We start from the raw sequence: 25792 nt of genomic DNA on the forward strand, positions 1-25792 counted from the left end.
GCAGGATGGGACCAAATTGTGTCCCAGTAGCCTCTGAATTCAAAAATATGTTACTTATACCTTTGTGATTCCCACATCCCGTTGCAGTTGCACTTCACTTGTATTTGAAAACACTCCTAAAATGTGTTGATTATTTCGGAGAGTCTTTTTCACCATGCCTTCCAAATCTGCTCTCCTGTGATTTTTCTCATAGCCTTGCTCAGAACTTCCTTCCACATAGAGGTAATAGTGAGGTAGGGAGCTAGTAGCCAGCTTCAGTGGTTCATCTCTGTAACTTCCCAGGGCTCAGCTGCACTAAACTGTGCAGGTAGCTTGCACTATAATCCAATTAACAACTCCTCGTGGTGAAAGCAGAAGAAGAAAAGCCAGCTGCAGGCAGGCCCTGACATGGCAGGGAGACAGCAAATGAAATGCTAGCCTCCTGGCTGCAGCAAAGTGACAGTGTACGTGAAAAAATATTGAATTCCATAATAACTTGGAAAAATACTAAGTTCTGCAGCCATCGAACTGAGAAGCCTGAAAAAATAAAAAACATGAATATATTCAAAGAAAGGCTCACTGCTTTGCTACGCTTATTGCAGTGAGCTTTTTGGCTAGGGACAGACATTCAAAAAGCCTGAGCCTGAATTCATAGTTTCATAGTTTCTAGGGTTGGAAGGGACCTGAGCAGATCAGCGAGTCCAACCCCCTGCCCTGGCAGGAAAGAGCAGTGGGGTCAAACAACCCCAGCAAGGTGTACATCTAGCCTCCTCTTGAAGACCCCCAGGGTAGGACACAGCACCAATTCTCCTGGAAGTTGGTTCCAGATCCTAGCCACCCTGACCGTGAAATAGCGCCTTCTGATATCCAGCCTAAATCTACCCTCTGCCAGCTTGTGACCATTGTTCCTGGTCACTCCTGGTAGTGCACGGGGGAAAAGGGACTTCCCCAGTGCCTGCTGGTCCCCTCTGACTAGTTTGTAACAGGCAACTAGATCCCCCCCTCAGCCTTCTCTTGTGGATTCAGTTAGTCTTTGAAGGTTAGTCTAACCTGGCTAGGCTGAATCACTTTGTAACTGTACAGACACCCCAGAAATGCAGGCACATGCCTGCAGTGGCTCAGGCTAGAAGTTGCGGGGGGAGGGGGAAGAAGGCGGGCTGGGGGAAAGAGGGTTGCTAGAGCAGTTCTCCCTTCCCTTGCATAGTGCTGAGTTTGGGGGGGGGGGTGTGGTGAGGCCCCAGCAGGATTAGGGAGGGGTTCCCCCACTCCTTGAATGATAACAGCATTTATTAGCTCTGTTATCAGCATGCATCACCACATCAGAAAACAAAGTCTCTCTCATTAGTTTAAACTCTTCTTAAACAAAGAAGGAAGAGAGGGACATTACCAGCTGAGCTTTAATTAGCCCCCAAAAAAGCCTAAGCTGACACTGCTGTCTGTCACACCACAGACTGTAGCCAGCATGTGGTCTGCTAGCTAATGCTGAGGTGTCTGTGTAAGGCAGAGGGGACAGGGGATTCCTTCTTAGTAGGGAGTGGGAAGGGGAGGGGGAGAGCAGGAGGAAACCAGGCAGAAGTTGCTGTGCCTGTAAGTCTCCGCTGGAGCTGCAGCCAGGGAGCAGAAGGGAGGGGCCATCCCTGCTGTGGAGCAGAGAGCCTTGCCCAGCCTAGAGAGCATGCTGGGGTGGTAGGTTACTCTGATTTAGCTTAAACCGGCAAGGGGTCTGGGACAGATGTTGCATAAATCGGTTTGACTCCAATCAATTAAGTCTGATACTACATTCAACCAGCTTCATCTCAAACTGGTTTCAGCCATTTTCCAATTGGTTTACTGAACATCTGTTCTGTTACAGATTTAAACCTGTTTCTGATCATTTAAATTGGTTTATGTTTAATGTCTGTCCCTAGCCTTTATGTTAAGTGTCCACATAACACAGCAGTGCCCGTTTTTATTCCTCCTTCTTTCCTGGCCTTGGCATTCCAGTTCAGCTCATTCCTGAACAAGCTTGCTGTTCCAAGTGAGATGTTGCTGCTGTCCCTGTTCTCCAATCGTTTGGGCTTCCTTGGGCGAGATAAGGAGGAGAATTTCTGTAAGCCAGCGATAGTTTCTGGGAGGTAAAAAATAAGCAAGTTGATAATATTGCAATCCTTTATTTAACTTTCCGAAGTTCAAAAACAACTGCGTCTCCCCTCTCCATCCCCCCAATTTATATTTGAAATAACTTTTCCTTGTTTAAGGCCATTTCTTTTTGCTGTCTAGTTTCATGTGTCGACTTGAATGTTGGACCTAGGCTAGTGTGTCCGTATGGCATTCTCCAGCAAATTGTATATCTCTCTGTTTGTGCTCACAGTGCAAATGCTTCATGAGAAAAACTGTTTCCTGATTGCATTGGAAATAAATATTGCATGCATTTTTTTTGCATTTTGGAAGAAGAGTGCATGGGGATTCAAATCAGAACCCAGTTTGCCTATATGAACAAGTAATTAGGTTCAGTAAGCTCTTCCTTATACATATATCTGGCTGTTTAAACAGAGTGCCATTATAAACACCCTTTGTATAATGCATGGTTCTGTATAACATAAAATATAGGACAGAGCTTTCCAAAGCCCCCAGAGTCCCTGATAGCGCCTGTGTGATAACTATCTCCTCCAGTAAATAAATATGTCTTGTTGAATTCTGTAAGTTAGAAAAGCAGTAAATATCAAACTGCAAGTTTCCAGCTGCTAATGGGGACAGCTGATTTAGATTTAATTGATTTTGTTCCATTCTGTTAAAAAGAAAAGAAAAGAACGTTAATTTTTATGCCTTTCTGGGATAACAAATAGAGGAATGAGTCTTTGCACTAGGCTAGACTGAGTTTTAAGTTTGCCAGTAGTTGGGATGTTTCCTAGATCCTTATTTGGATAGGATGATACAACTGTGCCTGTTTTATAGTGTTCTAAGGAATGTCAAGATGCTCCCAAAGGCACTGGGGTACTATGGTGGAGGATGGGCTGCATCATTTAACATTATGCTCTCCAGGCAAGTGATGGGTTCTTTAAAAGAGGTGCTGTCCTTGTTTAGAAGGACTGTGGTTGCCAGAAGTAGCCTCCAGGTAGAGGCAAAAAAAAATGGGGAGGGGATTCAGTTGGCTGTAGCAGAAACTGTGAAAAAGAGGTTTTCTATGCAAGTGAGCCAGATCCTTAGATGATGTAAATCAGATGCATTAACTTCACTGATTTATATCAGCTGGATTAATGTGGATTTGCTTTCATTCTAAGTAATCATCTAGTTGGAAGATTCTTTATTGTTTGCCTACCCACAGTGCAGTGTTAATTATGAGAACAGAGAGGTTTCGGGAGAATGAGAGTCAAGCCTGATGATGATTGAATACATACTTTTGTGTTGAGATGGCACTAAGGGCAGTATCCCAGACAGATTGTATTGGCTCTTATTTTTAGGTGAAATATTTTTAGTATTATTACTTCATAAGGTAGAAAACGTATTTCAGGGGAAGGTGGCAAGAGGTTGGGGGGGGATGGGAAATGAAATATTAAGTTTGTGCCTTTCATCAATCTTTTGGCCTTTTTTGTAGCACAAAGTTTTGTCAGGAGAAATTGCCTTTTCTACCACTGGTTTACATGCATTCATGTACACATTTGGCAAAACACATCCTGTGATTCAAATAAATCTCTCTAATTGACACAAACTTTTAGCTGACATACATCTGTCAGTTCCATGCCGGAGTGGATATGTTCCAGTAACATAGCACAGTTCGCAGCTATAAGCCTTGGTCTCCTACTCATGGTGGACCAGGCTTTCTGCCAACTTAAACGCTCTCTGTGAGGATAGGCAACACTGACAACAGCAGCCAAGTGTGTGTGCATGTGCGTTCCAATGATGTAACAATATTGGCTGCTCTAAGCCAGCAACAGATTTGGCAGTGAAATTTTCAAGTGTGATCAGGCCTTTGGGTACTTTTTGAATCTATACATTCCTACCACTGCCTTTCCCCCTTTCCTTATATTGTCATTGTTCTTCCCTACTGTGCGTTTCCCCTTTCCTCCACCTGACTCTATCTAATTTATCTTTTCCTTAGAAAAGATTTCCCTAGTGCCACCCCCCGTTGCCATTACAACTTTTTGGTCTGCTTGATAGGCGGGCTGGCCCCAAAGGATAAGGATCTTTAGATTTGCAGCCAGGGTTCCCCCTATTCTGAGGCTGATTGGTATGATGTCAGTGGCTGGGAAAAGACTTGGGATGCTGCAATCAGTCAGGTGGTATCGAGTCTGAATAGCGGATGGAGATGGCAATCAGTGGATTCTTTCTGGAGAAAGGAGGGACTGAGGAAGATGGCTAAAAAGGGGAAGGATTGAGCAGGTATTTTTGATAGATGTGTTCCTTGAAACAGTACTTGGTCATATTTTACCCTCTTGTTGCTTCAGGTGTGAACTTTCAGTAACCCGTGTGGTATGATCTGTTTAGGCCTGTGCACATCGTTGGAAAAACATCTACTATGAGACAGAATACATTCTCCCCCATGGTTTCTGTAATATCATCCCACCCACCTTACAGTCCAATGGCCGAAACTTATGGCCCTGCTATGAAGGTAAGCTGTAGTTTCTTTCTTTTCTTTCACTTGTATGCCGTTTGTCATTATGAGTGATTAAGATTATCCCGTGTCCCCAGAATCATATATGGCAAACTTCATATGTATGTGTGCATGTGTATGTATGAAATGTTGGGCCAAGTAATGTTGACCCAGCCATGGTCTAGTGGAAGAATTGCATTGGATGAAAAGGAATGGGCAGTGAGATGATCATTGGATCCTGTGAATTATTCTGTATGGCCATGTTGAACTCAAAAAAAAAAAAAATCAAAATTTCTTGGAACAGTGTATTGAGAAAACCTTCCTTTCTTTTATATGAATGTTACAAGGCAGCTGGCATGAGCACACTCAGCTGTAGCATTGGATAGACATTCAGAATGATTGGATAATTGGAGACAATTCCATCCATCTTTCAGAAACATTTTTAGTTTTATGCTGTTGTTTATAAAAGGAGGCTGGTGAGATGAATCATTGTTTTAAAGCCGTTATTTTTAGAATACCTGTATAATGCATTCAGCATAAAGCTGCCTCTTTCAGGTGTTTCTGTATTGTTAATTTTATAAGGCATCTGAGGCCAGCGTCTGACATTTTTTCAGTTCCCCTCAAAGTAGTGTTGTAGTTGAAAATAAATTTAGAATAACAGCGAGATTAAGAAAGTGTATTCCAGAGTTCTGAACAATGGATAGCTCTATCCATTGTTTGCATTGTATATCCTGGGTGTTTTAATATAATTTTTCAGTTTATGAGAAGAATAATCTTTCCTTTTGTGTGCATGTGAACTGATACCATGTTTCCTTTTTTAAAGACTTCAAAAGACCGTCTTTACTCAGCCAAAAGCAATTAACCAATCCAGATACATAAGTACATAATTAAGAAGAAGATAGAATATCTTCAAGATTTGCCAATAGCCCTTAGAAAAACACTCAGGAAACTCTAGAAAGTGTTTTCCTGTGTTTTTCTTTAGCATCGTCCTTCTCCCCACTCCCTTAGTGGACTGGAGAAGTGCTGGGGGTTAGAGGCCAAGAATGGAATACAATTTGATGTGGGCAAGACTTCTCTTCCTTTGATTTCCAGTGTCAGCGACAACAAGTGACAGGCATGCTGATGACATGAGTAAGTGGGGGAGAGATAACACAGTAGACGTCCTTTTCAGTTCCTCCATTGCTAATGGATATGTCTCAGTCTAGAGTTTAGAAAAATGTCATGTGACAGAACTAGATGAATTGTGCCAGAGGATCAGGCTATTTTTCCCTTGTTTTCTTGATGTGGTTTTACATTGCTTTGGATTTTGGTGGGAGACTAGAAGTTGTTCAGATGCAGTAGAGTAGGGGGCTCAAAGATACGCCCCACAGAGCCACATCATCTGGCCCCGGTGCTGGCCTCACTGGGACCCCCCACTCTCCATCTCAGCACGCTGGATCCAGTGCCTACAAAACTGGCTTGGCTGGTCCAGGACTGTACCATATACAACTTCTACTCTGAGTGGTCTGGGACACAAACTGCATGGGGCACCCACTCCATCTGGTTTGGGATGGGGATGTGTGCAACAAACATCACAGAGTAGGCACTGTGTGTGGCACAGCCCTGGACTAGCTAGAGCCAACACTAGATGCCTCATGGGGTAGAGGGTACTATGCATGGGTCTCCTGCATGCCAGATTCAGCACCTGCTCTGACCAGTCCACAGCTGCATTGCGTGGGGTGCATGGAGCCCGCTCCAACAGGTCCAGGACCTGCACTGTGCAAGGCACCCACTCCAGTCTAGCTGGAGTAGGATTAGGGCTCAGGGTGGGGAGTGTGAGGCAGGGAGGGCATGGGCTTGATAAGGCCTGTGGACCAGTCCTGGGCCATTCATCTGGCCTGCGGGGACAGATGAGTTTAATACCCCTTCAGTAAAGAAGAAGTGTTAAAACAAAGCTGGGACATCTTGTTAAGTCGCTTACTGCTGTGAGCCTTTCGCAAGTTTGTTTAACCTGTTGTCACAGGTTTCGTTGCAAGCTTATGAAACTTACTCCTGAAAAGGTTGGGACTATCTGAAGAACAGCCTTTGGTTCACAGATTTTCAGTCCCTAAAATTATGAATATGAAGCTTGAATGGTTTTGGCTTCATGTTTGAACCAGCCATTCCAGGTGATCTGAATGCAATGTGAGGAAGCCATAAAAATCTTAATCTGAACTGCCATCCTTTTAATTTGTTTGGGGTGTTTTTTTCTTCCTTTTGGCAGGAGCAGGCTAAGACCTTATTTGTAAGCACTGCATTGCGAGTCATGCAATATTAACTTTCATTACCAATCTACATATATAGCATCACTTCCATTGTTTCTTCTGAGCCCTTGTCATCACCCTGATGCTGTTTTAAGACCTGTTAGTCTGGAAAAAAAATCAGAAAAGTAGTTTCTGGACAAGAAGGTAACTTGCATTTTTCTGTGCATTATATGTTCAAAGCAAGACTGCTGTTAATTTGATAGGATATTTGCCAGGAATTGCTAGAAAATACTAATATGTGTGTCCAGTACATGTGAAGCAGCCAGTGGAAAATTGGCAGTTCTTCATGCAGTAGGATACTGGCTTAATTTTATTGCATGCTAGAATTAAAAGGTAGGTTTAGGGATTGATTTTTCTTCTTTTTCCCCCCATTCCATTGTCCAGACACCAAATAACAAAAATGTCATGTGGGGTGACTGTGGTTTTTGTTTTATTCGTAACTTTTAGATATCAGTACAGTAATCTTAATCATCAAACAGAAGGGACAGCTATGATCTGATATTGAGGGGAGGATTCATAGTTTAACTAGAATCTTTTTATTCTACAATAATTTTAGTAGATTTTGTTAATATTATGTTTTTTGGAAAAAAAACCTCTCTCCAGGAAATAGTGTGTGGTCAGGGGGAATCAGTAGTGAAAATCTGAGTTAGGAACAGCAGAACAAACAAAGGGAAGAAGTTAAGAGTTTTCTGGAGTAAATAATTGTAGTGTACCTGAAGTGGTTATGGAGTGGGGACCCATTTGACAAATGCTTGCTTCCAGGTATAATGGGGTGAATTCAGGGAGACTAAAAGCAAGCAGTATTCCTGATAGTATGCATTTGCAGAATCAGGCAACAGGACTTCTACCTTTATATATAAGCTGTGTGGCAAATACCACATGCTTCAAATGAGAGGAATCTAACAACTGTACTATGGAGCAGATTTATTTGCCATATGCGACATTATATTATGATGATTCTTCATATAATACAGATTTAATAATTAAAAACCAAGTAGGAAATGGAAGCTTCCTGACTAAATGGTATCAGTAAAACAAGATAGTAGTTTCCCTCTGTTTTACTTTCGCCCAGCCTCCCTGACGCAGATGACAGAAATCTGGAAGCTACTGAGACCTTAATGAAAGCAGTAGCAGACCTGATAGTTGAGTGGAATCTTTCTGGCTGAGAGCTAATCTGGTTTGTATGGACTGAAGTGCTTTGTGGTATGGGGTTAGGGTCTTCCAAGTTGTGTTTTCTTTTGATTGCTCTTGGTTTTAGTGGCTGCCAGATATTGCTTGCAAAGAAATGATGCAACTGCCTATTATGTGCACTGACTTAATGATCTGGCAGAGAGGGAAGGTGGTGATTGCTGCCACTGCAAGGGACAATTTGGCAGAGTGTGGGGACAGACAGGATGTGTTTCCTGGTTCCCTGGGGGCAACGATGTGAGAGAGCTTCAAGGAACACTAACAGTGTTATTTTTTATTGGTCAGTTAATAGCATAACAAGTACCCACCCGCACTCATTCAAGTCCAAGGAAACAGAGAGGTCCTCCCCAGGGAGGCAGAGAATTGTCCAGTAGATAATCAGTTTTCTGGAAGGCATTTAGACAGCCATACAGGCCCCCAACTTTGTGGTATAAACCTAAAACCACAGTGTTAGGCCATAAAGATGACTACCATTTCCTTCCAATTTTGATGAAATGCAACAGGAAAGGAGAGATTGAGGTTAAATATGACGGCTTTGGCTTCTGGTACAAACAACTGAGAGCTATCTGTGTTGCTTTAGTCTGTGTATGGAGCAGCTTCTTTTGCTGCTGTTTGGAACTGGCACTTCTTAAGTATCACCTTGTTTTTTGGGGTTCTGGATCTCAGTGGAGTCTCTATTTACCTGTGATTGAATGGAGAGTTCATGGTTTCTGAAGCATTGTACACTTTCCTTTTGTTTGTTATCCTTTTCTTGTGTGTTCATTCAGGGAAGTGATTTTTCAGATACCTGACTCCTATTTTAAATCAGTTCAGCCCTTTTTTTCTGCCTTTGAATATGTCCCACTAGTGCATTTAACTGGCTGCTGGCATGGGGAACCATGGACTAGTCATTTTATTTTTTTTTATAACAGTACGGTGTGCACAGAGCTCAGCAGAAGAATGAGAGAGGCCTATCGGTATTAACACCCCAACAGCTTTGATTTTTGCCAAAAGTGATCACTATGTGGGAGTAGGCAGAGCTACCAAAATCATTTTATGGATAGTCCAAATTGAATATAAATGTTAATTTCTAGATATAAAAAGCTGGCAAATTTGAACTAGCTGATCATGTATACCTATGCTGTGGTAGCTACTAGCATGCACTGAGGTGGAGGAAAGTCCCATCAGCTTCCAATTTCTCATGAACTGTCACTGTCATTTGGAATTTTGCTCGGACAACGGCAAGGTAGTGGGGAGGGAGAAGAGTGAGGCCAATATTAGATACGCAGAGGGAGCAGAGAAATGAAGAATTGAGATCTGAGAGGTTGGAACATATCCATCAACTTTTGACTATGAGAGAGGCAGTTTTGACCTAGTTTCTGGCCTGAATGGGTAGGTATTGGAGCTTTTAGCAGATAAAACATGGTAGTCTGGAAATACTGGGTGCTGGCAGCTTTAGTAGCAAGACAACAGGAGGTAAAGGCATTCTGAGGCTTGCAGCTCTCTGATAGCAAAACAGTATTTCACAGCCTGAGACCACCACCAGCAATAGATAAGATGTGTGGTGGGGGACAGGTGGCCTGAAGAAGGTTTTTATTTTAAGGCATGGACTATCAGAAGATTAGAATCTGGATATCACCTATTTCACTGACACTGTGTTTGTGCGTCCGCGTGTGTGTATGTGCACGTGTGTGCATGAGCACACAATTCTGATAAGGTATTCTGGTGCCTCACTTCCACTAATTTCAGTGAGAACTAGATGTTTAAATACCTTTGTGTATTTGAGCTTTAGTATATCTATGCTGTAGTTAGTTACCACACTGTAGAAGTGGCTAATGTGACCATATCCCACAAGAGTATCATGCAAAGAAATTGTTCAATATGTGTGAAGTGCTTAGATAATGCAATGATATCTTTCTCCAAGTAGGCTGCCCACTATAAAGGTATTTTTATGCAATTGTCCAAGTCAATCTGCATTTCAATACTATCCAGAAAAATAAGTGTATTAAGAGATATTTATTCAAGTTAAACTGGTTCAAGTCTCCCTTTCATTCACACAAGGCAGTAGAAGCGTATTAGTTACATAAACACTTGGAAATTATGTGAAACAGTGAGATCCCTAGCATGCACTGATATAAGGAAAAGTATAAGCAGTTACTTGTGTGAAATATAAGTCTGTTAGTTTAACCAGACAGTGTTGGCAACATAAGTGACTTGAAAACACATCTTACAAAAGCTGTACAGTATGTCCCATTAAAATGTGAGCCTCAGTAGGCATGAAAACCAGCTTATTGCAAAATCATTTAAATCTTGAACAATCCTCCATCATTCCTAACCATTTACAATTCATTTTATTTGTTTAGGTCATTGAAAGAAGAATAGCGCAGCTGTACTGACATCACAGGATTTGTAGTTGGCTGTCTAAATGCTAAATTCCTAGGAGCTATCTAAATGTCTCTGATGTTGATGCAGTTCTGTCTGGTTAAAGTCAGAGCTCTGTATTTGCCACATTGGCAACTGATCACATGATCTTAAACTTCTAATTGGAAAATCCCAGTTGGATTACTTGTGTAGGGAAAAGTTAGTTGTGTCCATAGTCATTTACAGGATTGCATCTCTAGTCTCACAGGCCTTGAGGTCCTGTAAGTGCCTTAGCTACAGCTTTCCATCTCCTCCTATCTTGTGCAGTCTCCTTCCAGTTTGTCGCATCTTTGTCTAGCCATGAGTTTTTATGCTATCCTTCCATTGTTGCCTTAGTCTTTCCCAAGATGTGACACCCTCCACCTCAGCTTCCCAAATCTGCCTTACGTGCCTTCTCTTGTTGGTTTTCAATATGCCCTGCCTATTTAATTTTTATCTTGCTGAAGACATCAGGTGTTGTGGTAAGGTTCACAAATTCTTATGTTTTCTCCTACGTATTCTATTTTCTTGTACTGCACCAAATATTTTTCTTAGTGCTTTGTTTTCAAACACTTGAGCCTTTTTCTGTTTGCCTTTGTCAGTGTCCATGATTCACATCCATATAAAAGGACAGGTTGAACAATTGTACTATACAGCTGGATTTTAACCTTTCGTGAGATCTTCCTTGATGCTTTTATTTTATGCAGGTTCAACAGGTATATATCAGCACTGTAAATTCTTGCCTTGATTTCTTCAGTTATTTGCTTGTCCTCCGTCATTACTCTTCTTAAATATTTAAATCTCTCTAACTTTTCCACATTGTTATTCTGTATTCTTATCTTCCTGTGATCTTGAGGTTTATTTCTGGATTGAGATCATGTATGTAGTATTGCTGACTTTGATAGCAACCCCAACTTCTTTATCTCTATATTCTTTTGTACCATTTCCATTACCTTTCCTACCAGATGGATATTATCTGTCTATGTAAATACCTGGTTTAGTCTGTTCAGCTGCAGACCTTTTCCCCCTCCTTCAGCAGCTCTTATAACCTTCTTAAGCTTCACACTGGAAAGCATCAATGACAGTGCATCCCATTGTTTGAGCTCACCACTGATTTCTGTCTGGTCTGATAGTATTCCCTTGATTCTCAGGTAATTTCTTGATCCTTCAATGCACATATTAATAAGGTGCACTGTTTTTTTGAGGCATTCCAAACCCAACATGACTGACCATAGTGACTCTTTTCTAATATACTCATAAGCTTTGACAAAGTCTATGTAAACTTGATGTACATCTTTCACAACTTCCCATTTTTTTCCAGCGATAATCTTACTGACAATATCTAATCACTGGTTCGTCTCTCTTTGCTGAATTCATGTTGGTAATCTTGCACAATTTCTCATGCAAATGGGAGGAATTGGTTTGGCAGCAGTTGAGAAAACTTTGTATGTTGTGTACAGTAAGGAGATACCGGAATAGATATTACCCTCTCTTTGATCACCCTTCTTGTAAATTGGGCATATTATTGCCTGTTTCCATTGTTCAGGCATTCTTTCCTCTCTTCAGCTCTTTTTAATCATCTTGTGAAGGTGGTACTTTAATACTTCAAATCCGATTTTTAGGCTGGAATATTGTCAATCTCTGGTGCCGTGTTCTTTTTTTTTTTTAACATGAATCAGTATGTCCTCTAATGAAGGCTTTACTATTTTGACTTCAACAGTTTGATATTCAGCAACACTTCCTTCATTTTTAGACTCTGTTTAGAAGTTCTTTGAAATATTCTTTCCAAACCTTCAGGATTTCTTGTCATGCTATCATCAGGTTCCCATGTTTGTTATCTATCACTGTCAACCTTGGCTGGTAGCTTCAAGTTTATTCAACAGCTCCTTTAAATAAGTCTTGATTAATCTTTTCTTTTCCATTGCAGCAACTTTTTGTTTTAAATATTTATGTTTGTTTTTCTTTATTCATTTCTCAATTTCTCTGCAATAATCTTGACATCACTTTTTCTTTTTGTTTTTCAGTCTTACTCCCATCTTATTTACTGCTGCTTCCTTCACTGTTCTGCTGAATATTCCCTGTCTCTCTTTGGTACCTGTATCTTCCATATCTCCTAGTGCCCAAAATTTGGTGTAGAGTTCTAGGTGGTATTCTTTTTTCACTTGCAAATTTTTAAGAGCATCTGTGTTGATCCGCTCTACTTGAGGCCATTATTTCAACATGTACCTTTAGATTGCCTTACGTTCACTGGTACAGTGACTTTGGTTGACATCCTGGCAGCAGTTGGCAAAAATCCTGCTTATTTCAGTGGGTCTAGGTTTATGACAAAGTTATACAGAGCCTGATTCAAAACACACTAAAGTCCATGAGAGTACACTTTTGAGTGGTACAACATCAATCAAAGAGAGCAAAATTGTTAAATGCATGTTAGATTGTGCTGCTTGATGGATTATGCCAATACATGATAGTGAGGAGGTAGAACAAAGGAGAAGTTCTGGAAAATGTAAATATTAGGATATATTTGAGTATCCTTGCATCTTCTTGTGTCATGTTAGAATTAATTAATTTAAATATTTGCCTGGTTTAATTTGTTGCATAATGTACACATTTGGTGGCAGGCTATTTTGATGCTGAATTGTACTTTATTTTTCTTGAGGAACGTGTGTAAAGAGACCATGAGCCACATCTGTTTGGATCTCAGAGAGGGTTTCTAACAAGCTATATTACCTTTACATCACCGACCTGTGTCTTGATAATGCTGGAAGTGACTGAAAGGTGTTACTTGTAAGTGAGATCAGTGGTCTTTGTAAACTGAATTGGCTCTAGTTTTCAGGTCAAATCTTCAGCTGTTCTAAATCAGTGTAGTTTCATTGTGGAGCTATACTGATTTCTATCAGCTAAGAGTCAGGCAAATCCATTTTTCAGTCACAGCAAGCCAAGGAGTCAGTGATCTTAGACATTGGTATACTTTTCCTTTCACTGAAGTGGTCTCTCTAGGACAGTGGTTTTCAGCCTGTGGTCTGCAGACTCTTGGAGGTCTGCAAACTGTCTAAGGGGTCTGTGGAAGGTTACTATGATCAATCAGAAGCAGTGGTGTTGCACAGGGGGTACATGTGCACCCCCTGAGAGCACTGGTGCATCCCCTGACAGGCCACACTCCCTGCTTAGGTGACGGGCCGGGGGAGTTGGTGGGAGCACCAGTGCCCCCCTATGAGTGCTGGCTGGGTAGTGGGAATGCTGCAGCCACTTCCAGGAGCACCGTGGCCACGGTGAGTGAGATCAGCTGTGGGGGACCCCCCCCCCCCGAGTAAGGTGGCACCAGTTGCCCATGACCAGAAGTACGTGAATACTCACACTTACAATTCAGAGGGGCCGCACCTCCATTTGAAATTTCCAAAGGGGTCTGCACCTCCATTCAGAATTGTTCAGGCATCCACAAATGAAAAAAGTTGAAAACCATTGTTTTAGGATAAAGTCAAAGCATGATTCACCTGTGTGAGGAAGCTTGCAGGGGCTACACCTGTGGATAAACAGAAGAGAACATTTTCTAGAGCTAGCTATCTCATACTTTATTTTTTTGTGGAGAGTGGGGGGAAGGGGAGACATGGACCAGAGAGTGTGACTATATCTAAAAAAATAAAAAGAGACAGTCATGACTTCTCCAAAGATTTGAAGCCTGTACAGAGTTGTTGAGGATTTGGAAGACTGTCCACAGAAACCAGACATATCCGATACTGAATGAAACCCAAAGTGAATGCTGAGCTAATTACTTACAGGGCAAGTTTTCAAATCTAGAATCAGGAAGAGTGGATTGTTCCCTAGATTGCATCCTTTAAAAATAAAAACAGATTCCTTTGATGGACCCTAGGGTTACCCATGCATGTGCTCCAATGTGTTCTAATGTGTCTTGATTAATCAAGTCTGCTTCGCTCTCTAATGGGAATGCTCTAGCATTTCTGTAGTGTCACATGTATAAACCCCTGTGGGTTTAAAAAATGACTACTGGGGTACTTCAGTTAAAGCTTATCAAATGAGCTTTAGCTAAAAGTATCCCATGGTTTAGTTAAAACGGCCCAAGTATGGCCATTTTTAAACGCATAGGGGCTTAATATACATGAAGCTGTGGCATTTTAATGAGAGCATCTGTCTGGGAACCGCTCTAATTAAAATGCTGTCCCCCCACCCCTGATTACGCGTATAGGCAGCCAAAGTGTCAGTGTGAACAGACTAGAAATAGGCCAATTTAGGCCTATTTAAGGATGAAGAACTAAACTTAGCAAAAATTTGAACTCTGAAAGGCTTGCCTGACTAGTATTTTTCCAGAAAAATAATACTAGGAAGAGAAGGCTGTGCCTTCTGGTCCCTTCCCCTTAGATGTTCAGTTTTAAGTGCACACACAAATAAATCTGTTCTTGCTAGGAATGTCAAACTCAGTGAATGAGGGTATATGAAGTTACTAATAGTGTGACAGGGATCACCTTTAATTGCTTGATGTAACTTGGTAACTTTAAGGTGAATTTTTGTGTTGCTAGTGGAGTTGCTGACTAACTTTGATTCTGAAAACTATCCTGCTGAATCTGCATGGAACCCCATTGCTTTCAACAGGCCTCTGATGGATCAAAATGTCCTCTACACGTGTTTTGCCTTGGAGTTCAGGGTCTTATTTTACAGTAACTATCACTCCCTGGACTTTCTCTAATTTAAAAAAAAATCTGGACAGTCCTAATTGTTACAGAAATAATAATTTTGGTAGTATTGAAGTGATGACCCAAAGAAAAAGATATCACCCACAAGAATTCTTGCTTTTTCCATTATTCACTTTGCTACTTGTTTACTAGTGAACTTGTTAGACCAGAAGCATTCTTGCTACTGTGAAATGCTAAATTATTATTATTTTTAGTTATGTCATCATTTCCCTGTACATTTATAAAGATGCATCCATGGGGCGGGCCTTGGTTTATTATGAAGTCCCTTTTGTCTTTACTAAAGTAATGCAGCCCATGAGGAACTGATTTGGTTCTAAAGATGCAATTTACTCAGTAATTCCATGCAAATTCCTTTGTAATTTAGCAATGAGTTAATGGTTACATATAATATAGTGTTACCAAGGTATATGGTGAATGTTTTCACAGAATAAATTACTCTTTTTCCCTGGAGCCCCCTTATCCTTGAGAACATGTTGTAATATGCAGGAAGTAGCAATGCATTGCAATTGCACATTTATTGGTTTGGTAAAGCTTTGGAAAAAAATGTGCAGAAAATAGTGATGGGCTCAAGCTGCAAAATTCAGAGCTAGATTTGTGTTGGAAACATTTCCAGGGTGGAGGGAATGGTTTTCCTGTTTCTTGAAAACTTTAATGATTTTGAAGAAAAAATCTGTTTCACATTAAGATAAAATGAAGATCTTTCCAAGTTGAAAGAGAAAGACATGTACACCCAAGAATAGCTGACAGCTCATTGTACTCACTAGGGGCGCGGGTGAAATAAGGTCTTATGCCTACTCTGCCTTGTTCAAACTGAGGGGTTGAAGTTAGACCTTCAACAACCTAGGTGCCCTGAGTGCCCTAAGCACTAGGTTATTAGGTAGTCTGAGATTAGAGGCAGTTTCCAATTGGAGCTTTTGCCCTTTATATAATTAAATATATACACACTGGGCTTTAGAGTTGGTTTCTTTTTGGCCCCACAAATATTTAATATTTTATACAAAGTAGAACAGATCCAGCAGAGCAGATTGTGAGAGATCTACAACAAAATAGTCATGTGCCTAGTTGTTAGGTCATTCAGTGGGGAGATGGATAATGAAGTGTTGTAGATCTGAGCCAGGCAGAACAAAGCCTTCTGTTTGTCACTCCTGCATCTGCGGTGAGTGTCACATGCACGTTGGGTTTTGGGATTTTTTCAGGGACTGTTTATATATTTTATAAGAAATAAAATGGTCATTGACTGAAATGACTACAGGAAACATCCATATTGCAGGAAACAGTCATTGGCTAAAATATAGAAACAATCTTCGGAGCAGTGACTGAAACTCTGGTGCCCTCAATCCCAGAGGGATTGCTTAAACCTCAGGCTGAAAATGGCATTGAACATGAGTTTTTCATGTCTATGGTGGGTGCTTTAGCTGCTAGGCTGTCAAATAAAATAGGGACAGCAGCCCCATCTCTTCCTCCTCTGACTGTGTTTTTAAAGAAAGGTATGCCTCCTCCCTGGTGTTGGAAAGGATTGTTTGAGATGCCTAACTTGAGGAAAGCGTTCTAGAGTGAGAACCCGAGTGGATGAAGTGGCCTCTCGTGGCTCAGAATTATGTGCTTAAGCCCTGCAGAGAGGGATGGCTTAAGTTATAGCCCAGTCATCAGGATTTTTCACTGAGTACTTAAGTCATTCCTCACTCAGTGCTGGCTGTTGTGAATCTCATTTGTGCTGCCTCACTTTCCCCATTCATTGTGTAGTAATCTAAGTAGCTAACACACATCTCTGGATTCCATTCCTGGAAGGAACCAGGCACCTTAAAAATTAGGTGTTGAGACACTAAGGATAAAGTTGCACGTTACACTTAATCCAAACTAAAGCTGTGGAATGTTAAGCAGTGTTCAAGTTAGAATATGCTGTGAGAAGTCACATGTTAAGGGTTAATACTGTTTTGTGCCTGCACAGCTCTGACTTGCCATTGCAGGGCTGGTAAACTGAGTTGTGGCGAGGAGCCAGGATATCCTGGGTTCTCTCCCTGATTGGGGGAGACATGGTTTGGGAGTGGTGCATCCTGGGATGCTGCAGAACTGCAAACCTTTAGTTTGATCTTTGTGGAGTAGACTGACATTACGCTAATAAGAGCTGGGTAGCACAGCCCAGAGATAGCTTGCACTTGAAGTGATGTAACTTTGAAATGTTTAGAGATCACTTATCATGAGTTAGCAGAGCTTTAATGTGTGGATGCTTGCATTTTAAGTGCCCATACTGTTGTCTAAGTGTAATGTGTAACTTTACCCTTTGTGAATTAGGTGCTAAGTAACTTGTCTAGGGCAAAAAAGTAAGACAATGCCAGGGCTAGAAATACACACCAGGAATACTGATCCTATACTTTTGTGGCAAGTACTCAGCAACATTTATAGTAATGTGTTTGGACAGCTGAAATGGAACCAAGGGGACTGTGTTGCTTTAAACTGCACGGCGTTAATTTAAGAGGCAATGCTGTTGCTGCTGTTATGTTACCAAGACTTCATGTTCAATTTCTGGGTTGGATTTCTAACCCAATCTCCATTGCTCTGCCGTGTTGAATTGTCAGTGGAAAGTTATAGTCAAATCACAGGTAGGATTTTTGGTTGATGCTGTCCCTCTTCAGCCAAGACAGGTCAACTGTAATTTTTGGCAGTATCTATGTACAACATTTCTGAGGTTCACTGAGTTTCTGAGTTCTTTTTTTCCTTCTTCCACTCCAGTTTATGAGTTTTGTGTCCCCTTGCTTAGCAGTGTGTATAGAATGAAGCAAGTGAGCTCAGCAAACTCTGAGCCCCATACAGCTGGAACAGACTGAAATGACTGTGATTTGTTTTCCTCCTCCCTTCTCCAATCTAGAGTATAAGAAGAAATACGGGGAGGAACATGGCTCATGTCAGGCTGGGATTGCAGGCTTCTTCACTGAGGTGGGTAACAGTACTTTTGATGAAAAGTTCAGTTGTGCGGATGGGCTTTCCTCTTATTTTGCTATGTGTACAAGAAAGGAGCTTGATATATACAACATGCCATTTGCAGCTATCCATGTAGTTAACATATTTTATTTAATAATATTCTGACTTCAGTTGTACAACAACCAAACACCCACCTTGCTCACACAGTCTCCTCTCCTACAGGCAAGGAAACATTTTGGTTGTGGAGTTTTGTACATTGTGTGAGCCTATGAAGTAATCCCCATATGAATGGCCTTATGCATTAATGCCCTCAGGAAAGAATAAATGAATTTTGAAAACACATTGAGAGAGTATTTTATTGTACAGGTCCTGTAACATTTTTTTCAGGGTTCTCCATTGTTAGATTAGCTGCTTATACATATTATTTTAAAATACTCTTCCATGATTTTTTTTTTTTTAATATTCCTTAAATTTTTTAATATTCCTTAAATTCAGAAAACACATTGTTCCCTGACATGTCCTAGCCATTCTTTCTGTCTCAGAAATGCAGATGATGAAACTGGTATTGTGGATTATTTCTTAGACTATTTCTTAATTACATTAAAACTTGATTAATTTCATTCCTGATTAAAAATTCATTTCAGTTCCATCTGGGATGAATTTGGTCCATTGGCATTTGCTGTTAATCATGTAGAAAACCACATTCCAGGTTTTACTCTAAATTTCCTAATAACATGTATATCAAACATATGCTACCTTCACTTCATTGTACATCTCTCTTTTTCTCCTTTTCAAAATTAAACAAAATATTCCTATTATTTTTTAAAGTCAAGATAGCAAAAAACAAAGAGTTTTCCATTTACATATGATTTTGCACAGGCTAAGTCCCACAGTCATTATCTATTCAATGATCCCCACCTCTTGTCAGTGGGATTACTTATATCTGTCATTTCTGCTGATGCACAAAAAGGTGCAGGACAGCAAGTATTAACTATTTGTTTAGTGAAATCTGGAGGTAAGAGAATAAAACAAAGAGAGGGAAATCTGGGGAAGGAATTTTTGCTTTTCTCTTCCATCACTCCTATTTTCTTTCTCCTTGTATCTGGTTCCTTCATCCTTCAAAGTTGTCATAGGCTTTCCATCATAATTACATCATTATCTGCTGTTGCCATTACCCTACTGGGGCCAAGGCTGCCTAGTTCAGCTGCTGTGGTAGAATAGTTTCAAGTTAGCTATACCACCTGGCAGTCATTTTAACTTGGCAGTTTAGAGTGCTTTGGAAAGTACTAATGGATGCTTAGCAAGAAGAACAATAGCAGCTTCAGTAGGACAATTTTAAAAGTATGATCATCAAAAAATGCTGTGTGCAATGGGAAAGGAGAAGTGGAAGAAAACGACAACTAAAACCAAGAGAACTAAATTCAGAGAAAAGTCTGAGTAAGTCCAATAGTAGAAGAGAATCGATGTGTGAGTTGGAGCCTTTTACAGGATCACAGATTTTCTTACCTCCTATTCTATTGCTTGTATTGTTTTCAAGGTCTCATATTACAGCTGTGTCTGTGGGGTATTATCCTGATGTCAGAGGGTGTCTGAGTTGGCATAGCTTACAAGATGAGGCCCCTATCTCTTCTTTTGCTTCAATTGGCATGATAGATAGAGTTCTTTTAGCATTGCTAGAATTGATGTCACTACCCAGAAAGGAAACCGAAGCAGTGAAAATTGTTTCATTTGTCTAATTTGTACACCACTTTTGAATTGGCTGAAAAAATTGATTGGCCTGGTTGGTATAACTAAAACTAGGGAACACCACATGGGAAAAAAAAAAGGAATAAGATGTTTCCAGATAAATGTGGATGGGTGGCAGCTCGCGACTGTTTGATAACAGGAGACATGTCAGCAGCAGCTGTTTCCTGGCTTCTCTGGTCTATCAAGCTTGTTTCTTTAAACCTCTGTCACCTAGTTCAAAAGATGCTTGAACTTTTAGTGTTCCTGCCTTATGGAGCTTTAGCTATTTCGATCTGAGCAGGAAATGTAGATAAATAGCTTCCAGGTCAAATAGGCAAGCCCTTACAGTACACTCAGTCCTGCTGATGCTTGTTGTTTCTGCTGAGAGTCAGTCCATTGTCCCCAAGGGCACAGCTACTCCCAAGAGCAAAACCTGCTGGTAAGCATCTCTATTTAGCTGGCTGCTTTGTTTCTTTTCCTTGGTCTGACTGTAGTCCTGTCCTTTGATTGAATTATGAAATGTCCTTATTCAGTATCCACTTAACTGGAACATGCTGGCCCATAAGAATATCTCCAGTATTCTGGTAGCGGGTGCTGTGTGCTCCACATGATTACTGGTTTAAAATTCCCTGTGACCGTCTATAGACAAACAGGTGAGGAAAGCCAGCTGTTTGTTTGAGCAAAGAAAAGACACAAAGCAACTTTGTACTATAGGCTTTCTGAATTTCACAGTTTGTCTACATGGGACACAGATTTACATATATAGTTACACGGCTTTACAGCAATAATCCATGGTTAAAGCAGTGTGCTGCCTTATCCTGAGAAATGGTGCCTTTACGTTAAGCAGTGTTGGAGTAGAGAATAATTTCCAGCATTCTCTACAGAGCGTTCTAGGAGCAAAGTCCCTCTGAATTTAGGGAATTTAGAACAGGATTTCCCTTCACAAGATCTAGGCTTATTTCATGTTCTACTTAAGTAGGGCTGTGCGAATAATGGCTTTTTCAGCTTGGTTGTTAAACTGGAAAAAAGGGGGGAAAATGGTTTTATCTGAACCAAATTTATGATTTTTTCCCCCAGTTTTATTGTCAAACTAAAAAAATAAAAAGAATTTCTGGCTTGTCCAACACAAAGCAGTCTGAATGATCTAAGATGCAGTGTTTTAAATTGGCTCACTGTCAGAAGAGTGGAGTGGTGATGGTTCCATTTTACACAACAGCTTACCTATTAGAAGACTTATCTGGGATGAAAAAGACAGGTTCAGTGTCCTCCTGTGCCCGAGAGGAGTTTAATCCACATCTCACCTTCCAAGAGAAGTACTTTGACAACCACACTGTGGCGTGTACTGAGGTAGGGTACTCTAAGTCTGTTCAGTGGAGCAGGAACTGGAGCTCAGGGCTGTGTCCAGATGTGCATAGACATTTAGTTCCCCAGGGACAACTAGTGGCAGTGAACCTTATGTCACGGAATGCCCGTGCCATACACGTGCTGGTGCGTAGCAAGTTGACCCAGGTCAGGTAGTAGAGGCTGAGGCCAACACTGGGCTGGCCCTAGGAGCCTTACCTGAGGTCTTGGGGGCCTCCTGGGGCTGCAGCAGTGGTGATCCTGCTGTGCAGAGCCTGGCTGGAAGCAGAGTGTGGCTCCAGCTGGCCAGGTTCCAGCTTTGGGCAGTGCATGCTGCCACCGCATGCTCAGCTTTGCTTTTTTTTTTTTTTTTTGGTCTATGGGTCTTTCTGACCCTTGGATATCCAGGGGTAAAAAAACCCTTTCATTCTGCTCCCTTGCAGCATGGAGAACAAGGGAACGGGTGGTATGTGGCACCACAGATATGTCTGTGGCACACATACCACAGTTGTGCTCATCTGGGTGCGGCCCGGGTGTCCAACTAGCTACAGGGATTCTCACCCTCTTGTTCTCTGTCTCAGTATTGTAGTATAATGTACTTTGTATTTTATACAAAGTAGAACAGCTTTAGTGGGAAAGAACCTCATCCCTGAAAGTTTTTCATAGCCAAATGTTTAGGATCCTCTCCTAAGTGGAGAGCCACCTTAGATCCTGCTGTGCCACCTTAGATGCCATTAGAGGATACAAACAGAACAAACACCACACCTTATAATTTAAAATATATCTCAAATGCTGCAGGAGAGTGCATCAGTTTTCAGGGGTGGGGTTGGTCAGGGATCTCTCTTACATCCTAAGAACATCCCAGCATGGGATTCACACATTAATCTAGGATCCCCTATTTAAGAAACTAGACTTAACCTCTGGAGCTCTGCATCGTTTTCCCTATCACACGCTAAACGACTCAGAGTTTCATCTCTTTTCACTCAAGTCTGACTCCTGCATCAGTTTTTCTATAGAGGCACATTACTTAAAATATTCTAACACATTTAGATAATCTTTTCCTTTTAGAAACTGTAATCATACTTCTGTAAGGGTGAGGCTTTTACATGTTGCTTTAACTTTGGTAAGCTCAGTATAGAACATGATGCGCTTCCAATAGTTCTTAAATGGGGGTGGGGGGTTAGTGGGGCAGGAGGGGAGTGATTATTAGTTCCTTTCTCTCCCCATTGTGCTTTCTTTGCAAACCAGCAGAGATGCCCTTTTGCATCCTGACAGTTGATTAAGTGAATTCCAAGATTTGTACAGTTTTGCCTAAGAATGATGGTTCATTTATGGGAAGAGAGGAAAGAGTTCACTCTGAAAATGAGCTACATGAGTCAAGCACTGGGCTTTATTTCCTGTGGAATTAGGAATGGAGAAGAGGAGGGTACACGGAGCAGACCAGTTTGTTCAGGAGTGGCTGAAAATTACCTCAGAGAACAGGAGCAAATTTAATTTTCAGTTCCTTCACATCAGATATTGCCTGGTTTTTATTTTGGGCTTATATTGACTCCTATTTGGCCCTTTTTTTAGGTCACAAATCAAATTTTTCAAATATTATTCTTAGGTTTGGTTTTTTTTCAGCTGTGTGTGGCATTCAGCCAGAAATCACTGTGTGTTTGATTTTACTTGGAGATCAATGCCTCTTGCCCTCCCCTTTTCTACTGCTACTACTATATAAAGTTTGTGGTTCTCACCATTTAGAATGATGGGAAAACCTGGTGGTTTGCTTTGCAAGGATCGGTTTGAACCTTTCTTTGATTTTTAGCTCAGAAGGCTTCAGTTAGCTTGTTTTTTTTTTTGCTTTGAATGCTAGGTCCAAGTAAAACCAGCAACTCAAAGCAAAACTCTTCTAAAATGTTAAAGACATTTTGGCTGATTTCTGGTCAAAACAATCTATAAGCATGAGTTTTCCTCTACCTGAAACACTAAATCAGTTTACCGAGGCGTAAGTAGCCAGTTCTGCAGCCTGGACAGTGGTGGCACAAGTTGCAGTTGGATGTTCACTGTTGCAGGGGAGATGTCATGCCATTTTTTTTTACCATTGATGTGTGTTGAGAGGCCTTTTGACCACCTTTGGTGACTGCTTCTGGGCACCATACACTGCCATTGCTAAACTGTCTTTCTTGCTGCAAGGAATGTTCAGTATGTAGCAAAGATGGGAATGGGAGGGTGAGGCATCCCCCCAGCTCTTTTCTGGTGCCCTCTCCTCGCTACATACACTCAAACAAATGTCTGGGATCATGCTCCACTTGCCTACCAATTGTCATGCTACAGTCAGTTTAGGTCACTGGTATAAATTGTAGTGGATCTTCATGGTGGAGCAGCACTATTTTACAGCAACTTGAGCATCTGTCCTTTTGAACCCATAGACTAGTCGTCCTTAGCAGATCATTAGGAAGTTGGAAGTAGTCAGCAAGAGAAGTAGATCCAGTTGGCTGGTTGGGATTTTGTAGTTCATTATGGATTTTTTGGTTATTTGGGACCCTAGGAGTTTGCAACAACTATGGGAGGAGCACTTGTTGGAAGGATGACTCTGCGGGCATGTTGGTAGCTTACAAAGTTAATTTTGGATACTTCTTGTGGAGGTAACAGAAGGGACCAGCAGAATTCAAAGCATTCAGATATTCCTGTGAAATAATAGGGGTGCGTGAAATAATTCTTGTACTTGGAAAAAGAAACCCTTGGAGGATGTTTGGGATGGAAAATACTACCTTCTTAGAGGCAGATGCTTTGTTGGTGTCTTGATGTAAATTTGGCCCTGTACACAACTCTACAAAACTTGGAATCTTTCATAATTTGTGCTGGCTCCCTCCCCTCTCCCCGTTTTTCTTTTCTCTCTTGTAGGAGCTTGTCATCATGGGAGCACCAGGATCTTATTACTGGACAGGAACCATCAAAGTGTTAAACCTCACTGACAACACATATTTCAAACTAAATGATGATGCTGTGATAGCTAGACGATACACGTACCTAGGCAAGTACTATTTTTTTCAGTAATTCAAGAAAAGACCAAAAGAATAACTGGCTGGATTAAATGGTTTGATAATGATGATTACCTAACAGAATATATAGGAAAAGAATGAGCAGGGCTTTTTCCTTGTTTAAACATTTCTACTCTACTCTAGTTTCCTGAGGAGAATAGAAAATATGCTTGTGTGTTGGGAAGTAGCCTAGCATATTAGAAAACTAAGAATTGGACTGTTAGTCAGGAGCTTCTCTGGAGTTCTAGTGTTGCCCTGATACAAACCAGCTATGTGGTACTGAATCAGCTGACCTGTCTCTATATCTGTTTACATTTTTACCCGTAAAATGGGCATAATGTTTTTAAGTATTTAATGGCAGACTGATAGGACACATAGCAGTACATAAGTCATGCATTAGTGACAGAAAGAGATCATGGAACTAGAGGGTAAGGGTTTGAGTAGATTTTGTAGGTTAACACGTCCTTGGTTTTGATTTCTAGAGACCTTGCTTAAAAATTGATTAAAGTCATAAATGTAATTAAAGGCTTCCCTCTTTTCTCCAGTGCCTGGGAGTGGTATCAGGACCTAGGGAACTCCTGCAACAGGCAACAGTCTAAAAACTCAAACTGATCTCTTTTCTTCCTTAACTTATGTTTTTCTTTTTTTTAAAGAATCACTTAACACAGTGGTTGTCAACCAGGGGTATGTGTACTAAAAAGGTTTTAGGGGGGTATGTAGAACTGATGTAGCCAATAATATGGCTGATAAACGCTATGTGCATGCGTGACGCCTCAGTGCAGTGTGCAGGTCGCCAGGAGTGCAACCCAGTAGTGTGGACAGCAGCTGGGTCTGGCTGGTAAGTCTGTTTTGTGGGAAGGGGCATGGGAGGGACACAGATTGAGGCCCCAGCAGTGGGGGAGGGAGTGGGGCTGAGGCAGGGGCTGCCCAGCTGGGGTGGGGTGTGGGACTGAGCCACTTGGAGGGGCAGCTCCTGCCATTGTGCACACCCCCAGGAGGGCATGGGGGGTGTGCCCCTGGAACTGCACGTGGGGTGGGGTGGGCTGGGCTGCCACTGCGGACTAGGGCAGTGCCGAGCTGTTCCCGGTGGGGTTGTTGGGCCAGGTGGCAGTGGTGCTGGGAGGGACACGGGGTTGAGGGGGCTGCAGCCCCTCCCAGAGCTGCTGTCACCCACCCTGAGCACAGCCCGGCCCATCCCCAGCTGGGAAGAGCCCAGTGCTGCCCTGGCCTCAGCCTGCAGTGGCAGCCTGCCCCGTCCCACATACAGATCTGGGAGTACCCGCCCCCCATGCTCTCCCAGGGTGTGTGGAGTGGTGGGAGCCACCCCCTGCACCCCCCGGCTGAGCCACTCACAGCTCCATTTTGTGCTGTGCCCCAGCTGTGCAGTGTCTTTCCCTACCCCCAGCCCCACTCCCTTCCTTGCCGCAGGAGCCTTGGTCTCCCCCCTCCCCCTGCTTAAAAACAAGAAAAAATATAAATGGGTACATGAGCTGAAACTTTGAGACAGAAGGGGTACACTTGTTAAAAAATGTTGAAAACCCCTGACTTGGCAAACGCTACTTAAGGATAAGTAAATGAAGAGATTGTGTATGTATTTAAAGACATATAGTTTTTGCCACTGATAGACCTGAGTTATAGTGTTTATCATGTGGACAAGAGACACATAATTCACAATGGAGG

The 25792-nt window shown here is 41.6% G+C and overlaps 1 protein-coding gene across 1 annotated transcript in view; it reads left to right on the forward strand.

Moving 5' to 3' along the window:
* The window catches only part of ITGA9 (integrin subunit alpha 9), a 350292-nt gene that overhangs the window by 21080 nt on the left and 303420 nt on the right, over positions 1 to 25792 (forward strand). The window contains exons 4-6 of the mRNA XM_019534746.1: positions 4444 to 4567; positions 17971 to 18038; positions 23976 to 24105. Of these exons, the coding sequence (XP_019390291.1) occupies positions 4444 to 4567; positions 17971 to 18038; positions 23976 to 24105 (322 nt within the window). The remainder of the gene's footprint in view (positions 1 to 4443; positions 4568 to 17970; positions 18039 to 23975; positions 24106 to 25792) is intronic.

This window comes from Crocodylus porosus, unplaced genomic scaffold (genome assembly GCF_001723895.1).
Source record: "Crocodylus porosus isolate Cpor-Errol unplaced genomic scaffold, CroPor_comp1, whole genome shotgun sequence".
Lineage (NCBI taxonomy): Eukaryota > Metazoa > Chordata > Crocodylia > Crocodylidae > Crocodylus > Crocodylus porosus.